This window comes from Peromyscus californicus, unplaced genomic scaffold (genome assembly GCF_007827085.1).
Source record: "Peromyscus californicus insignis strain IS unplaced genomic scaffold, ASM782708v3 Scaffold_17__1_contigs__length_78620276, whole genome shotgun sequence".
Lineage (NCBI taxonomy): Eukaryota > Metazoa > Chordata > Mammalia > Rodentia > Cricetidae > Peromyscus > Peromyscus californicus.
In genome coordinates this window covers 39,117,244-39,136,072 of record NW_026294469.1, presented here as the reverse complement: position 1 = coordinate 39,136,072, position 18,829 = coordinate 39,117,244, and the positions used below count along the sequence as shown (strand labels likewise).

Here is an 18,829-nt window from a genome sequence, read left to right as displayed (position 1 = left end):
CCTTTGCAGACAAGCCACCAACAGCACATTCCCACACACTGCATCTGAGGGGAATGCAGGGGGGAAGAGCTATCTTTATGAATTCAGGCTACCAATGAAGCAAAAATGTCCTATCTTTGGTGGATTTAAAAACATGGTGAAAAAATAAAGTTTCAAGCAGAGGGGATCAAAGGATGATTTGAGAGCACAAAGACTTTGTTCTGAAGCACAGCACTATTCTAACAGTGGAAAATGAGTACATACTGGGAAATTCATGAAATACGGGATATCAATGAAGAGAAAAGAAAGGGAGATGAGCATTGAAGTGGCTTTTATTCATTCAATTTTCCTTTCAACATACTAACGCTATTACAAATTCTAAAGGAACAGACTTAGTTGAAAAATTTTTATTAAGATACAGATCTATGAACAGAACAATTCCTTGCTAGCTAGATTACAGTTCCTTGTAAAAATAATGTGTGAAAAATTAGTAGAAAACGAAAATCTGAGTTATCTGAAATCTGAAAATGTTAAGTGATTTCTGCTGCATGTTACTGTTGATCACGTCACAGAATATTGGAGCACAATTGGACGGAGAGTAGTTAGTGATTCACGGTAACAGAACAGCAGGCCCTTCAGAGCTTGGCGTAGTCTTTAAGAATCATCTGAAGCTTCTGGCTCAGCATGATGTTCCCTCTGGCCTTCAGTCTGCCGCTGAAGAAGGCCTGCAAAGGGACAGGGGAGAGAACAGCCGTTACCCTGGCACTGGACCTTTTTCCAGAAGGACACTTGTTCAGACGGACAGCAGGTAAGTTAGGGACTGGACAACAAAGGTGGCTCCAGGCTAGCTGTAGAATTTAATAGGTATGGAGAGCATACATAATTTTAGCTAAGAAAAAGGACTCCTATGTGTTTATGTCATAAAACTTGACAGGCCTAGCAGTTCTGTCTGAATCTGCACTCTGGCTTTACTCTGTTATTACACGTGGGGTTGGGAATACCTGGATAAAAGACTATTCTACTCAGAACTTGGGAAGCAGACTGAAGATGTTAATTACAACCCTATCACACAGAGGCCATATAATGTCAAAATAAGAGAGTAGCACACTGTGGTGACTAGATAACAGCACAGGACCCTGGGGTTAAGTCCAGGCTCTGTCACTCATCAGCAGTGTTAACTTGGGCAAACCACTTAATCTCTACATCTATGAAAACTGGAGACAGCAGCACTGAAGTAACACACCTTTGTCATGTGAGTTAAATAATGTGCAGGGTATATGGTAAGATTGTAAGAAGCCAGGCAGAAGGCTGACATGTTAAATAAATTCTGTAAACTCTGGACATTTTAACATTTCTAAGTCTTGATAGAATCTAGATTTTTCTACATATAAAAACATTATCTGCCAAAAAGAATGTTTTAGCTTTCTCCTGTCCTCTATGTATGTTTCTTTTTAAAGGTAGGTCTTAAAATTAAAATACCTCATTTCTTCTCTTCTTTGTCCTCCCTCTACCCTTTCCATTCACACACTTTGCTCTTTCTCTCTCTCAAATTTATGGCCTCTATTTCTTTAATTGTTGTTACACACATGCATACACACATACACACAAAGTCTATTCCTAAATATATAAAAACAACCTGCTCAGCCCATATGTTACTTGTATGTATGTTTTCAGGGCTAACTACTTGGTACCGGATAACCACTTTGAGGGCTCTTCCCTGAGTAAGACCATTTCTCCCGCTCTCAGTATCCCCTATTTGACTGTAGTTCTTTGTGTAGGGTTGAGGCCCCTATGAGATTTTCCCTTCCATGTTAGCATGTCTCTTAGTATTTTCCTTCAGGTCTTGTTTAGGAGCTGTATTGATGAGACTTCGTAGATGTAGTCTATGTACATCTTTTATGTCTTCCTGGTGCCCTCGTGTTCTGGCTAACACCCATGTACTGCTCATGCTCGTAAATGCTTTCAGCCTTTCCCCATTCCGTGTGACAATGCCTGTGGGTTTGTCATATGACCCTTTACTATGCTGGAATGTGATCCTTCTATATAGAATTTGATTGGGGCTTGTATTATCATGAAAGGTGTGCTGCATTTTATCAAATGCTTTTAATGCATTTATAGATGGTCATATTCATATGATTTTTCTCTTCCTTCTGTTGATATGACATAATCATCTTGCATGCCTGGAATAAAGTACATCTTTCCCCCCCCTTTGGCTGTGTGCTCACTTAGATACATACACAGGCTGTTGAGTTTGCTTTGCTAGTGTTTTTGTTGAGAACTATTCTGATTACCTGGGACAATGATGTATGCATGTATGTCCTTGTCAGGACTGAGTCACAGAGTGATGCTGTCCTCAATGAGTTTGAGGGACTCCAGCAAACACTGACGTTAGTTCTTGTTTAAAAGTGGGATGCAATTCAGTAGGGAAGCTATCTGGTCCTAGGTTTTTCAATCTTAGGAGAAATGTTATTGATGGTTAACATTTATTTTACAGCTTAATATTTTGTCTATTCTAGAGAAAGTTCCATATGCTAATAATAATGTGTAGTCTATACCTACCTGTTGGGTGCTCTATAAATGTTAAGTCATTTGATCTATGATACAGTTGATCTATAGTAGAGTTTAACTCTGTTTTTTTAATGAGTAATCTAGCTAAAACTCAGTGCTCCAATAATAGATACACATTCATTCATAATCATCCCACTCTTTGATGAATTGGCCTTGGGTCACTGTACAGTGAGCTTCATCTGCTTTTGTTTTTGTCTCCTTTGTCAGATGTAAATATAGCTACACACATTCCCACTCAGCATTTCTATTTACTTCAGAATGTCATCTTCCAATTTTTCTTTCAGTTCATTTTGGGATTTTACTTAGTAAGATGAGTTTCTTGTAGGCAGAACATTGTTGGACCTTATTTCCATACCTCTTAGATGATGAATTACAATCATTTACATTTGGTCACTACTAAATGGTATAGATTTATGCTATATGTTGATTTTCTTCTAGTTTTGAATTTTTGACTCATTTTTTCTTATAATGATTTATAGTTATGGTTGACTGTACTGACAATGTTTTTATTCTTTTGTAAGTCTGCTTGTCTAATAGGATTTATACTTTCCTAACTCCTCGTGTTATCTCCTTCCCACTTGTAGGTACGATGGGTAGTCCATCTCCTTCACTGCTGCTTACCTCCAAAGGGCTGTACTTCTCCCATTCTGAAGGAGAGCTTTACTGATATTGTAACTTTAATTGACAGTTACTTCTTTTCAGGCCTTGAAATGCATCCTTCCAGTTCTCCTGCCCTGTGGTGTTTCTGCTCAGAAGTCTGCTGTCAGTCTAATGGGGCTGGCTGTTTAGCACTCACATGTGATTTGGCACTTTCTCAGGTTTAAAGAATCCTCCTTTGTCCTGTGGTTTGACAGTCTGACGATGTCACAGTGAGTGGGAATGAATCCTGTATCTGGATGTTCATGTCTTTCCCAACATTCGGGAAGTTTTCAACCACAATTGCACTGAGTAGTTTCTATGTCTGTAATCTGAACTTCTAAGTAAGTATACTGATGCAAAAGTTCAGTATTTTCATGGTGTCTCACACATACTGAGTCTCTTAATTCTTTATTTTGTTTCTTTCTGTCTGAATGTGACATTTTGAAAGACCTATCTTCAAGCTAATATTCTTTTTTATACTTGATCTAATTGGAGACTTTGACTAAAGTTTTTATCTGTGTTACTGGGCTCTTTGTTTTCCAAGATTTCTTCCTATTTGCAGAATTATCTCATTTATATCCTGCACGTATTCCTAATTTCATTCAACTATGGTCTTATGAGCTCTTTTATTAAAAAGATTATTGGTTGATTTATTATGTTTATGTGTACCACATGTGTACAGTGTTTGAAGAGGCCAGAGGGCACCAGATACCTTGGAACTGGAGTTACAGGTAGCTCATAGCCACCTGATATGGGTGCTGGAAACTGAATCTAGGTCCTCTCCAGCAGCGGAGAGTGTTCTTAACCACTCATCTCTCTAACCTCCATCTACTTTAGCATCTTTAGGACCCATTACTAAAGAGCTGCCACAGTCAGGAGGTATCACAGTATAGTGTTTGTTTCTCATATGTGTTATGTTGAGATTTATGTTGTGTGGTAGAATGGATATCCCTACTACTTTCATGGGATGGTCTTCATAGGAAGCAAATTTCTCCTGAAAATGTGTCTTGGGATTCTGGTTTGTTATGCAATTTTGAGTTTGGCACCACGGGTTCTTGTAGGTTCTTTTGACCATCATTAGTGTTTGGACAGTACAACATGCTTGAGTCAGAGAACTACTGTCGCTGCAGATTGTGGAAAAGTTGGGGGACTCGAGCTGTCCGGATGGGTGTGGTCTAGACAGCAGAGTGGGTGCACACTGTGTATAATGATGGAGCAGTGACTTCTAGCAGGGGTATGCACTGACTGTTAATACTGGCTTTGGTACTTGAAAGGGTCTCTGGGACTGGTTGCTCCCAGTGATGAGGACCTGAAGCAGAAACGCTGGCACAAGCCCAGGGGTTTCACAGGAGACATTGGTTGTATTCACATGCAGCTTTGTCAGCAGCCCCTGATCAGTAAGGGAGAGGAGCAGCGGAGGCAGGAGGCCCACAAGGTGGGGCAACAACAAGTTACAATTCCCCTCGTCCACTGTTGGGGGTACAGACACCCCTAAACCCCTAGCTGTGAACCCTGGGAAAGGAAACAACAGCCAGGGTTGGTTTTGTTGTTTGTTCCCAATTCTCACCAGGGACTGAGTGGAAGTTGCATTTCTCAGAAAGTTTTCAAATTTCAAAAATAACTTATAAACAGGTTTTTATATAGCATATAAGTATGTAACTTTTAAACAGGCTTTCTTCAGTTCTTTCATCTCATGAGTTTTGCTACTGTGTGGAAGTTGTGTTTTAATACTAGTCCATTCAAACAGTCTGAGACCATTCGATGTAAGGACCATCACAAACTGAAAATAACTAATTTTTCTCCTTTATGCAAATTACTACATTGGCTACTTCAATTTTGTGTGTGAAAATATTAACAATTAATGTCAACAGTAGTCACAGAAGGCACTCCTGTCTTACTGATGATTTTCACTGAAATGTCTTGGAATGCTTCAACTTCCATGACACAGTGACTATTAGTTAAATAGCCTATTTCTAGGTTTTCAATGAGTTATTAATATTTATATTGGCTGGATGTCACTAATACAAAACTATGACTTCCTAAATGCTTCAAAAATTGAAACTTCCCGAAAAAAGCAAATCAAGGTTTTGTTTTAATTTTTTTAATTTTGGAGCATTTCAGATTTCAAATTTTTGGACTAGAGATTCTAACCCAGTAAAATCTGTGCAAATATCCCAAAATCCACTAGCTACAAGTTGAAACACAACAGAAATTACAAGTAAGAAATATTCAACTTGTATCACATACAAGTTTTATACCTCAAACTATATATTCAAAATGCCTAGTGTGGGTTTTAAATTATTTTAGTAAATGGTAAGCAGGACTTATAGTTTTGAAAAAAAATTTTTGGGGGGTATAACTGAAATAGTAATTTTTAAAATATGACTTGCTAATGAGAATATAAGTATAAACTTAATAAATGAAACTCTTGAGAACATTACCTTCTGAGGGTCAAGCTTGCCCATGACCACTTCCATGAAATCTTCATCGGAAATTATGATGGTCGTATCAGCGGAACCTTTTGCAGGGCCTTGGTACACGTCTCCAGAGCCGCTCTTCAGGTCGATGGCTGGGAAAACAATGTGTGTCACTTTTTTCTCAAAAATATCATAGTACGAACGAAAAGTGAACTAAAACAGACACTGTTGCGGTTTCCACGTGAGGCAACGTTCCTGTATTCTACTTGTGCTCTACTTCTAGAACACGTACTCCCTGGCACTTAGAAAAGCTTTGTTGTTGTTGAGACAGGGTCTCATCCAGTAACCAAGACTGGCCTTGAACTCACAGCAATCCTCCTGCAGTGGGCACCATCCGGTGTAAATCTGTTTTAGATGCTACCTTTTATAAAGTTCTTTGAAACAGTCAAGTCAATAATAGTTTTTTATTAATGAAGAATTTCATGATAGAAATACTCATATAAATGTTAATTAAATGTCGAATAAGTTACTAACAAGAAGTGAAGTTGCTGGACTATATATAACTAAGGCCTTTAAAGTGCAGTCAACAAAGACTTTTAGTTAATTGCTTAATGTACCTGACACTATCGGAGAAAACTGACTTTCCCTTTTCCAGCAGGAATCAAATGCAATTGCAAATGGCTTCTTAGGCTGGGCATGGTGGCACATACTTTTAATCCTAGCATTCAGAAGGCAGGTGTATCTCTGTGAGTTTGAGGCCAGCATGGTCTACATAGTGAGTTTTAGGACAGCCAGGGCTATGTAGAAAGACCCTGTCTAAAAAAATAAAAATTTTAAAAAAGGGTCAGGGTGGAACTTTGCATCCACTTCCCCTCTCAGTGCTGGGACAGCATCTGGTTTGAACCTGTGCAGGCCAGGCAGTGTGTGTGCTGGCAGTCTCTGAGTTCAGATGCTCAGCAGTCCTGTTGTGTCTGAAAGACACAGTTTCCTTGAAGTCATCCATCACCTCTAGCTCTTAGAATCTTCCCACCTCCACACCCCTCCTGAGCCTTGAGGGGAGGGGTTTGATGAAGTCCTCTCATAGTTGTAGGTCTCTGTGTTAACTACCATCTACTGCAAGAAGATCCTAGGATGTTCATTATTTTAACTAACTTTTCTTCCATTAACAAACTTTTTGTAGAAAGGTTAACTATCTCAGAAACAGGCTTAGTAGTTGAGAAAACTCTTCACCAGTTTAACTTGACTGTTTCTGTAACACTTACAGAACTTCACCGAAGTTACAGTACAAAGTCTGAGTTGTCTCCCCTATGATTGCTATCATGCTTACAGGAAAAGCCAATCAGCATCTTCAGGGTCAGCCTCATGACACTGGGGTCAGGTTGTTGCAGCTATATCAACCCTCCTACAGGATGTAAAGAACTCCCAACTTTCATAAGGCAAGCTGAAGGTCCATAAGAACATCCAGAATGCTTAATTAGCTTTCTGTTACCAAGTGCTAAAAAAGGAAAAGTGAACCACTCAGGTCTCTACAGAAGAGAATTCTACCAAGCAAGCAAACAAAAAGTTTAAAGAAAAAAATAAAAACTTAACGCTTAATCTAGGAAGGTAAAGAGCAAGGAAGGACCATTTTGCTTTGGAGACTTCACGCAGTTCCTTATTGGACATTTCCAGTGTGACTATTAGAAAAGGTATCAGAGGTACTAGGAGTATAACATGAAGAACAAAGGCCCTATTCTCACTGGGACGTCCATGAGTACACTTTCATCGTGTGTATTATTTCTATGGTCAAAAAGAAAGGTAACAGAAGGGGACAGGAAGGAAGGGGATATGGTAAAGTTTAAAGGAAAGCAAACCTCTGCCAACCAGTAGACTTACCACCTATGGTTTTAATTCTGCACAACTCTGCCCGGGCCCTACTCACTGGGCCGGGGTGTACATGAAAATTCTGCTCAGTAATAAAACTGTAATTTGCACACATTAACACTTGAGTAAAGGGGTAAGTCTCCACTCAACAGTAACCCATGGTTGTTCAGTCACACTTTCCCTCACACTTATCGACTCACAGATACTCATCGCAAACGTGAGACTTGAGGGTGTGAGAAGCTAACGGCTACACTGATACAAGAAAGATGGTGCTTAGCAAGAATGTAGACATTAAAGGAGCAAAATACTCAAATGCACAGGGGCTTTGGTGGGGGTATGTGGGAGAAGCATCCACTGGAATCATTAGAATCCAGATACCTAGATGCCTATAGGTCACTACTAGTCTTCTGTAAGAATAAAGAAATTGCACCTCCACCCAGTGGCAGAGGTGACTATGTTTGAATGATTATAATTCAAATTTATGATCATCAAGTCTCTAAAAGAGTTGAGGAAAATTTCCACTAGAATTTACAGCCTTTCCAGAGAAGGGGTGAGGTAAAATCACAAAAGGGGCTACAGAAAAAAAAATGCGCTGCTTCTGCCTCCAATGCCTAAGACAGCAAGGTCTTTGTGGGCACAGACCCACTTGTCACCTAATCCCATATACTTCTTTGAAGAGAGTGCTTCGGAAGTGTTAAGTAAGTGATAGGGCATAAGAAGGCTCTCTATGCCCCCAAAGAGTAGCAGCAAATGAAAACCTTTCACACAGGAGCCTAGGCTGTCCTCAAACTCATGGGTTATCCTCCTACCTCTGCCTTCTAAATGCTAGGAGACGACGGAGCAAGGCCACCCTTTTGAAAAATGGGGTGGGGTGGGGAGGAGCTGTCTGGAGAGACGGCTCAGTAGTTGAGAGCTCTTGCTGTTTAAGTCTATGTTGGTGGGTTCAAGTCCCCACACATGTGTGAAAATGATGGAACAGGCACTTGTGTAAGCCCAGAGCTAGAAGGGAGCCACCACTCCCTACTAAAATATAAGTTTTTTGGAAGAAGAAAAAAAAGAGATAGTAAGGACGTAATACTTTGCTACTATTCTGTCCAAAAATTCATAAACCTAATCATAAAGAATATTTTTCAAAATACCTTTTCCCACACATCAAGATGATAAATAAGACAGACAATGTATCTGGGCTCCAGCAGCTAGGGACTTAAATGCAGAGTGTGAGCAGGCCAGACAGGGAGTATTCATCCCCTCTCTCTTCACTTCTACTGTTGTTATTATTACTGTTATTACCCCTTTGCTTTAAATGACACTATTGGGACAAATGGTGAACCATTAATGAGGTGGTAGAGGAGATAAGAACAGTATATAAATGTTAACTTCCTGACATTGATAACTACTCTGTGGTCAGAGAATGTCTTTGTTCTTGGAATAATAGAGTAGCCTTCACCCTTACAATACCAAGTCTTCAAGTTACTCTTAAGTACATACACTTTTACAAAATGGGGTAAAAATGTTAACAATTTGAAGTACTAGATGAAAGATAACGGTTACTTCTCTTTATAATTTTTGCAGTTTTATCTCTATGTCAGAATTTACTGTTAAAAAAAATTGCAAATGATGTTAGGACATGTTGCATACAGAGAGGACTGACGGCCTGTGAAGCAGTGCTGTTCTGTGGGCACGGAGTCAGGAACTGCTCTGGAGTGGAACAGGCTGTTCATGGTTGGGGAAATCCTTAACTGATGAATAGATAGCAGAGTCTTTCCAAAGACAAACTGTTTTCTTGAAATTCATGAGACATTTATGAATCTCAATCCCAAATCTGGCATCTTTAAATTTTAGTGTATAGGGCCTATACTCCAACCACTTATGAAGCTTAAGGCAGGAGAGTTTCAGGTTTAAGGCCAGCCTGGGCTATAAAGGCTATAAAGCAAGATCTGGCCTTAAAAGATAAAGGATAATCCAATTTGACTTCAGAAGATGAATTCCAACCCAGAACTTATAGGTTCTGATCAGATGGCTTCCTCAAGAAGGTTGGATTCTCATTTGCAAGGAATGCCAGTTCTCAAATCTCTACACTTTCTTCCACATGGTGACAAGTTTCCAAAATGTATGAACACTAACATTCAAAGAGCATCGTCATTCAGTCACTGTGATACAGTGCACAAGAGACGCCTGGATTCGGTCCAGATACACAGTTAGTTCTGGACACTTAATTAAAATATATATCATTAAAATTCAACCAATTCAAACAATACTCAAACAAAAATGCATAGTATCTGTATGATCGTGATATCTAGATTAAATTTTTATGTATGTTCATATAATGTAAAAGATTACAGATACGAGATTGGAGAGAAACCAACCTGTTTCAAGCCATTTGCTTAAACCTATCACTCTGAGAAATATGGAACACATTATGTTCAGCAACATGGTGTCTTAGTCTATAATAAGTACTTGTTAACAGTTTCAATAGTTTGAATGTATCCTATAACTATAAATATTCAAGCAACAAACAAATTAATTGGAAACATGTATTAAGTACTTAGCATTACAATAAATTATACAATGGAAATTTGTAAGCCAAATTCTATGTGACAGGAATGGCAGACAATCCTCCACAGCCAAAGTCCCATTCCATTTTCCTCGTGGCAAAGCCAATAGACTCTCTGCTTACAGTGGTCACTCAGTCATGAGCTGCAGGAGGCACACAGCCCATACAATCTAGCCCAAGTTCTGGCACCACAGTTCATTTTCTCTCTACAAACTCCTTCCTCTTCCCCATTTTGCTCTTCACTAATGAGTCACCATTCTCAAGGGTACAGGTTCAAAACCTCAGTTTACCCAGATGTCTTCATTTCTTCTGATATTCAGACCTAAATAGTGCTAACGGAGGTTGGTTCTACCCTAGCAATGGTTTCCCATCAGTCCTCTCCTCTCTCTCCATTATCATCATGACTAATTCGGGTCTGCCTTCCTTCTAGTCTTTTCATACCCAGAGGGGGCATGGCACATAAATGCTGAACTTGTCCCTGAGTGAGCCAGTTTTCCAATCCTCTGAAGCCAAGCTCATCTTTTCCAGGCCTCTATCTATCACCTGTGGTCCCCATGCACATGTGCAGGTCTGTAACTCTGAATCTCAATTTCCAGCCTGGATGTGTTTAGAATTGTTTTGATTTTAGTTATTTTGAATTAAAAAAGACCCCTCAGGGGTGCAACATTATATAAACAAGTATATTATTTCTGCACTCTAATTGACACTAGGTGAAGTAAAGAAAGGCAGTAATACCACCTAAGCTGGGGTCAAGTTTTGTTAGCAGTGAGTTCTAAGAGGAAAGTTTTCTACTTCCAAATTTCAGATCAGAATAACTGCTTTAATTTTCAGCCACAAATGATTCTGTAGAACCTAAAGCCTCCTACTCTTCCTTTCTTTGTTGTGGGTACTGAAAATGGAACCCAGGGCCTCCTGCACAGCAGGCATCCCCAGACCTAAGCTGCTTATTCTTCCAACTTTCATTCCTCTAAACTTTACTGTTAACAGAACACCAGAATAGGACCAAATAGCTTCCTAGACAATTTCTGGATGGTTTTAGAAATAAATAAGATCATTGCTGGTAAAATGTTTCAATGGTACATTTCCCCACTGAACAGAAAACAAGCATCCATTTTTGTTCTTCCAAAAGGACAATGATCTCATCCCTATATGGCTTTCAGCACTTACCAGCCTGAGCCGGTACATACTGGACATGTACTACAGACCTGACTAGGAGCTGCCAACAGACCAAGTGCAGTCCTTTCTCAGAGTTAAGCCCAAGGTCAGACGAAAAGGGACATGTAACTAGAAATGACCAAAGTACAACAGGGTATCAGGACAAGCAAGAGTCTCTTCCAAGGGGACTCAGAGACTTCTTTACCCACATTTTCAGCCCCATCAAAGATCCCTAGAAAAATAAAGGATGGCCTTTATTCAAAGGTGAAACAACCAATGACCTAGAACCTTGGAAATGACTGTTTATGTCCAGACATTCAGCTCCAATTATTTATTCCAATATACGTAATAAAATGACACTAACAACAGTCACTGTTCTTGAAGAAAGACAAGTGTGAACTTGGCCCCTAGCTTAAGGATGTCCTATCTATGAATATTGCTGTGACTAAACACTGCCCCTGAGGTATAAAGATGAAGGCATGACACAGGTAACTTTCCAATGTAAGCACATTCTCTTCCAAATGAAATCTTAGTCAGTTATTAACCACTTACATCATACTGCAGGAAACCGACCTGCTTGCCTAGGTCAATCACTTGTCTTCAATACAAAGCCCTATAGTATACTGCCAGCTTTGAGACTCATACTTGTCGCCCTTGTCTCGTTCCTGTGGCACTCACTCTTCACTAAGCCTATGCTCTGCAACTCAGCTGCTAGTGTACTTTTTCCATAGAGGAAAGTTGACTTCCACCACGGGAAAAATGGAAGAAAGAAAAAAAGAGCATGCAATAGCAGTTATGCACACTGTTAACCTACATGCTAGCTCGGAAACCATGAGGCAAGCTGAAATCTGGGGAAAGCAGACTCTTCCTCAACTAACCCACTGCAAGCACAAATGTTTCCCTCAAGGAAAAACCAACAGACTACCTTGGCGTCCAACGTGGTGGCAAGAGTTTCCACCTAAAAACTGAGAGAAAAGATTCTAAAACGGAGCTAAAACAGCTTCCTAATTGTCTCTCTCAAATGAGCAGCAGCTGCGGGTTTGAGCTACTGGTGGGTTCCTGGCATGCGAGCTCGACCTGCCGTATGGCGCGAACGAGGCCTTTGCAAGTGGCACTTTGAGCTGCATGGTGGATTTAGCCTTTGCTGGTGCAGAGCAAAAGGGGAAGTTTCTGGGCTGCACGCTGCTTGGATAAAGGCATGGACCCACGATGGCTCCCAGAGCTGGCGGTAAGCATATTGCCGCCATGTTGGGAAGCTGAGGTGGGCAGAGCCAGCAGCCACAGCTGCTACAGTTTAAAGCAATAGATTCACAATAAGACAGATTCAGATGTAATAGTTTAAAATGTGTGTAAAATATACGTAGGCTTGAAAGAGACAAAAAAGGTGATATATAAAGTTATATAAACAAATACATAGTTTTAAAAAATAGTCTTTAAAGAGACAGTAAAATTAATATAAAAAATAAGCCACGTAAAGATGAATATTACCCAGAGAATCTGGATTGTGTTGTTTTGGGGATTCTTAACTGCAGAGAGATATTTGATTGTAAAGGAAGCGGAGTTAAACCAATATGCATATTTTAAAGGTACCTTGACTTCAAAATTTGGATATAAGGATATGTTGCTTTGGAAAGGAGACTCTGCTTTTGTTCCCACAGAAAGCCAAAGGCTATGGATTTGTTCCAGATTAAGATACATCAGGCCGGGCGGCGGTGGCTCACGCCTTTAATCCCAGCACTCGGGAGGCAGAGGCAGGCGGATCTCTGTGAGTTCGAGGCCAGCCCGGTCTCCAAAGCAAGTTCCAGGAAAGGCGCAAAACTACACAGAGAAACCCTGTCTCAAAAAAACCAAAAAAAAAAAAAAAAGATACATCAGGTTTGACCAGCCAAGACCCCCTGAAAGGTCTCCCATGACACCATGACCTAGATGATCCAACATCCAGAATGGTCTAAAGGCAACTGGCTCAGACAATACAGCCTCATGGACTATTCCATAATCCTAAAATTTTCTTTGTGTCCCCATAAGATACAGCGCCCCCCTCCAGCAGGAAGTAGTAAGAGAAGCTACGCCCAAATTCCCAAATTATATGTAATTTTACTTTGTTAAGGTTAAAACCTTCCTTTTTGGGAAAAAAAGGGGGGGGGATGCTGTGGGATGTTCTGTATGGCAAATGTGTTGCTGATTGGCCAGTGGCCAGGCAGGAAGTATAGGTGGGACAAGGAGAAGAATAAAGCTGGGAAGTGGAAGGCTGAGTCAGAGACACTGCCAGCCGCCACGATGAGAAACAGCATGTGAAGATGCCGGTAAGCCACGAGCCATGTGGCAAGGTATAGATTAATGGAAATGGATTAATTTAAGCTGTAAGAACAGTTAGCAAGAAGCCTGCCATGGCCATACAGTTTGTAACCAATATAAGTCTCTGTGTTTACTTGGTCGGGTTTGAGCAGCTGTGGGACTGGCAGGTGAGAGAGATTTGTCCTGACTGTGGGCCAGGCAGGAAAACTCTAGCTACACTACCTGTGGTTTTTCTTTTTAGCAGACACACTGTTGCTTTTTCCTCTTTTATTAATACAGACTATGTTTTATACAGTGGACATGTGCTGCCTAAAAGAAACAGCAAATATTAAAAAGAACAAGAAATAGAAAATCATTTCCAAAGTTCTAAATGATTTAGACAGGCTTTAGGTGTATGAGTTGTAATGAATAATGAACTGTTGTGATTTTAAAGGACCCAAGTGGGAACTATTTTTTTCCTCCAGTGCTGGAGATCAAACCCAAGGCCTCTGTGTGGTAGCTAAGCATCTTCATACAGTACATCTTGAGCCCTAAACATGTTCTCTCAATAGCTACCAAGTAAAAAACCAAATATACACATTTTCATTAAGGAATATGCACAAGCACATTGCCCACATGGTATGCAATACAAAAATCCTAGTTTAAAGAAGGTCCCATCCATCAGCTGTGGGCTATCCAAAGCACAGTCTTCTTGCTCTCAGTCATAAACACAGTATCTTACATGCAACACTTAACTCATCAACTGTTTCTGGAGGATTACTACCAAAACCAAGCTGAACCTAAAAGTCTGCACAGGTCTACAGTCTAAGCAAATCCCAGGCCGCCTCCAGACTCTCACGGGCTTTTTTTCTTTTTTAAGCCTTACTTATTTGCACTTTTAATGTGTATTTGAGTTTTGCCTGAGTGTGGCTATGCACCACAGGCAAGCAGTGCACGCAGACACCAGAAAAGGGCATCAGATTCTCTGGAATTGGAGTTACACACAGTTGTGAGCTGCCATGTGGTTTCTGGGAATTGAACCTGGGTCCTCTGGAAGAGCAACAACTGCTCTTAACTGCTAGGCCATCTCTCCAGCCCCTTTCAGGGGCTCATAGCAACCTAAACTACATGGGAATCTCATTTTCTCAGTTAAAAATAAAACTTAAAAATCCTTTATAAATTTATGGATGGGGGGCATGCATGCCACAGCACCTATGTGGGAAAAGTCCTTTTCTAAAAATACCCTGTAGGCCACTTTTCCTGTGTTACTATGGAGATTTAGGAGAAAAAGGCTGCTAGACTTCCAGTGAAAATATTGTGTCCTTGGGCTTCCAGGACAAAAGCTAGGAGTAAGCAAAATGTCCCGGGAGTATTCACTGATCAGCCTGATTTCTCCCACATTCCTACAGGATAGAATAAAGATAAGACCGCACAGCACATGCTAAAGATCTAGAAACATGTTTCACTATTTTTAAATTTTCCAATTTTTCTTTCTTCAGAAAACAGTACCAGGGACAATCATCACATGGCCTCATGCATTGTCAATCACTGGCTGACTGAAACCAGGGATATGGAATGCCAAGTGTACTGATTTTAGGTATTATAATAGAATCATGAGCTCACAGCAGCTGTGTCTATATGCACTGGACCTACACAAGACAGGGCTAGTCAACAGCCAGTAGTGGATGGGGGCATTCTTTTGGGGTCCTAGTCCTCCCTGGGAAACTATTGGCTACTCATGGATGCTGGGAGGTGGGGGAATCATAATCATGTCTTCAGTTATCAGCCACTAGTGAATGCACCACCGGAGTGGATAGTTCCACACCTATGTTCACATTGACAGTGTTGCTTAAAGTCAGTGGGTCACAAAACAAAAAGATACGAATGTGGGTGAGGAATTGGCAGGGAGAAGGAGAGGTTCAAAAGGTTAGGATGGGTGAGCGTAATTAGAATGCATTATATATGTGCATGAAATTGCCAAATGACGTATGCAATTTAAGGGAAAAAAATGCATGCCTTTAAATGTCCTGAGACCTATTAGTTCTCATGGAAAACAAAAAACTATGTAGGTCAGATTTACCTGCTTTCAAAGAGACTATTATCAATTACAAAATATACTCTATCTCCACTAAAAGTTACCCTAGACTAATATAAGGTCAGAAATATTACTTACTCCACTTGGCTGCAATATTTCCGCCTTTTGTGATATGCCATTCAAACACAGCATTTACTTTCTTTACCACCTCATGTCCAACGTCCTTAAGTCGGCGACCTATTTCCCCAAACACGAGAGCACTCTGAAGCTCCCCACCCTGACAAAAAGAAGAAAGTTTATTGGAAAATTTCACAAAGAAATTATTACAAACACCAGCAATCGAAGTGATTTTTATCCGGCTCATAAATAACACAGCTAAACTATTTTCTTCACACTAGGCTTATTGCACATTTTCCTTGTATTATACAACCCAGAACTGGTTTACCTTCTCAGAAAATTCTATTTTTAACCATAAGCTGAAAATAATATTAGAAATATGGGGTAAAGTGCCTCCTGTAAAACCATGAGGTCCTGATTGAATCCCAAGCACCCATGTCAAAAGCTGGTCATGGTAATGCACGTTCTATCCCCAGCACTGGTCGAGGGGCTCGCTGGGAAGCCAGTCTAGCTAAAATGGTATGGTCCAGGTTCAGTGAGGCACCTTGTCTAAAAAATAAGAGGGAGAAGCAATTGAGGAAGACATCTGATGACAACCTCTACATGTGTGCCTGCTCACTCCCCATACAAGTCAATTAATTGAAAAAAGTAAACTGTCCTCCGAGGTCTAATTAAGTTCTCAAAAACCCTGAGCAAATAATCAGGAGAAAATTCCATGAAGCCTTTAATTTCTTCTGGCTGGAAGATATCATAGGCTTGGACCTTAGATTATTCTTACAAGGATGTTAATTCTTGTTAGTTATCTAATAACATAGTTTATGAAGGTAAAAGATCATGAATGTGAATGTCTCAACATTATTAAGTTAATATTTTGGACATAAAAATATCTGTATCCTATCAAAAGCCTTAACCTTATAAAATATTAATTTAATAAATAAGACATGCTATTGTCTTCACATCTGCATACAAACCTTTAAATCAAGAAAAAAGAATAGGTTACTTAGCTTTTCACCTTTTTTTCTCCAAATACTTTTCAAGATTTCTCACTAAAACAGAGAACTATTTCCTCTTAAAATTATCCCAATAGTCTGAAAAGGTTTTTAAAACTCTAAGTTGTCAAAATATTTATTTCATTCCAATCATTTTAAATTATGTCATTTCTTCAAGAGGCTTTTCATAGCTACAGGAAGTAGCCTGAAAATCCTGAAGTGACATTAACTAAGACTTGCACACCAGAAGTGACTGGGTGCCAGCCTTTGCAGCCTACCTTAGAAGGTGTCTGAGCTGAAACTCCAGATGTAGGCACAAGATCCACATATGCATTGGAAATGACAATGTCTCCAGTCTCTTGGACCTGAAGAATAGAAGCAGGGTAGGAAGAAAGACAGTTCACTCTGACTGTTTACAGCTCCATCCTGAAATGCTACCGTCATTTTAAGGAAACCTCATACTTATCTTTGAAACCAAAAAAACTAGTGAGCCAAATAAAATAGAAGGTCAATATTGTAAATAACAAAATAATAAACATGAAGATTTTTCTGAATTAATGCAATTGTTACTAAGCCTGGATATAGAATCAATTGGTAACCTTTAAAGAAGGGGAAAAGAGAGAGAAAAACTATGATCAGGTTTCATCTTCCAAAACACCAATTAATGGAGCTGGAGAGATGGCTCGGTGACTAAGAGCATTTTCTGCTTACTCTTGCTGAAGACCCCAGTTTAGTTCCCAACACCCACATCAGGCAGCTCACAATCATCTGCAACTTGAGCACCAGGCGATCTGACCCCTCAGGCCTCTGTGAGCACCTGCACTCACATGCACATACCCATATACAGAAACACACACCTACACATAATTTAAAAGTAATAAAAACAAATCTTTTTAAAGCCTAAATACTAATTTAAATAATCTAGGAGAGCGCCTGGGCTCTGGTATTTTGGAGATTTTCTTTTCCCAAGCCCAATGTATTTTGAGGGGAGTCAGAGTGAGCTGTCAAGTGTTGAAATAGTAGAGGGTGTGTCATGATACCCCCATATGGAGCAAATTTGTTCTGTTGACATAGGTTAAAACTGGCTAGGAATAGATGACAGTGTTTGTAAAGTCATAATTCTGGATCTTATTTCAAGTCACCAGTGTATACGCATGAAGTAAATATCCAAATAACCTTTTATACCTGCCATTAGAGAAACTCTCATTCCTAATCCTGTATTTCAAATTATTTCAGTAACTATTCTTCCATAAGAACAATACTGTCAGCCAGGCTTGTAATGTTAGCACCCAAAAGGCTGAAGCAAGTAAAAAACAATGACATAATGAAATTTGCAGGCAAATGGATGGAACTAGAAAATACCATACTGAGTGAGGTAACCCAGACTCAGAAAGACAAACATGGTATGTACTCACTCATAAGTGGGTACTAGATGTAAAGCAAAGGATAACTAGACTGCAGCCCACAGCTCCAGGGAAGCTAGGAAACAAGGAGGACCCTAAGAGGGATGCATGGATCACTTTGGGAAGGGGTAACAGAGGAAATCTCCATGAGTAAACTGGGGATGAGGAAGGGGCCAATAGAGGGGAAGGGATGGGGCATGAGAACATGAGGGGGCGGGATGGTCAAGCTTAGGGAGGGACAGAGTGGGAGAGCAATGAAAGAGATCCCTTGATAGAGGGAGACAGTATGTGGTTAGGGAGAAACCTGGTGCTAGGGAAATTCCCAGGAATCCACAAGGATGACCCCAGACTAAACTACTATAATAGTGGAGAGGGTGCCTGAACTAGCCTATCCTGGTAATCAGATTGGTAAATACCCTGTCATCACAGAGCCTTCATCGAGCAGATGCAGAGATCCACAACTAAGTACCAGGAGGCACTCCAGGAGTCCTCCTGGTCGAAGAGAGGGAAGAGGGATTATATGAGCAAGGAGGAGGTCAAGATCATGATGGGGAATTCTACAGACATAACTGAACCAAGCTCATGGGAACTCACGAATTTAAGACCAACAGCTGTGGAACCTGCATGAGACTGGACTAGGCCCTCTGCATATGTGAGACAGTTGCACAGCTTGATCTGTTTGAGGGGCCCCTGGCAGTAGGATCAGGATCTGTCCCTGTTGCATGAGCTGGCTTTCTGGAGCCCAGTGACTATGGTGGGACATCTTCCACAGCACTGATGCAGGGAGAGGGGCTTGGACCTGCCTCAACTGAATGTACCAGGCTTCGCTGTCCCCT

The 18,829-nt window shown here is 40.4% G+C and overlaps 1 protein-coding gene across 1 annotated transcript in view; it reads right to left on the bottom strand.

Annotated features, from left to right (window-relative positions):
- Positions 1-293: 293 nt before the first annotated feature.
- Hsd17b4 (hydroxysteroid 17-beta dehydrogenase 4) overlaps positions 294-18,829 on the bottom strand; it is an 80,564-nt gene continuing 62,028 nt past the window's right edge. Inside the window, exons 21-24 of the mRNA XM_052742175.1 lie at positions 16,869-16,955; positions 15,623-15,761; positions 5,628-5,755; positions 294-704 (exon numbers count right to left, since the gene is read on the bottom strand). Of these exons, the coding sequence (XP_052598135.1) occupies positions 615-704; positions 5,628-5,755; positions 15,623-15,761; positions 16,869-16,955 (444 nt within the window). The 3' untranslated portion in view covers positions 294-614. The remainder of the gene's footprint in view (positions 705-5,627; positions 5,756-15,622; positions 15,762-16,868; positions 16,956-18,829) is intronic.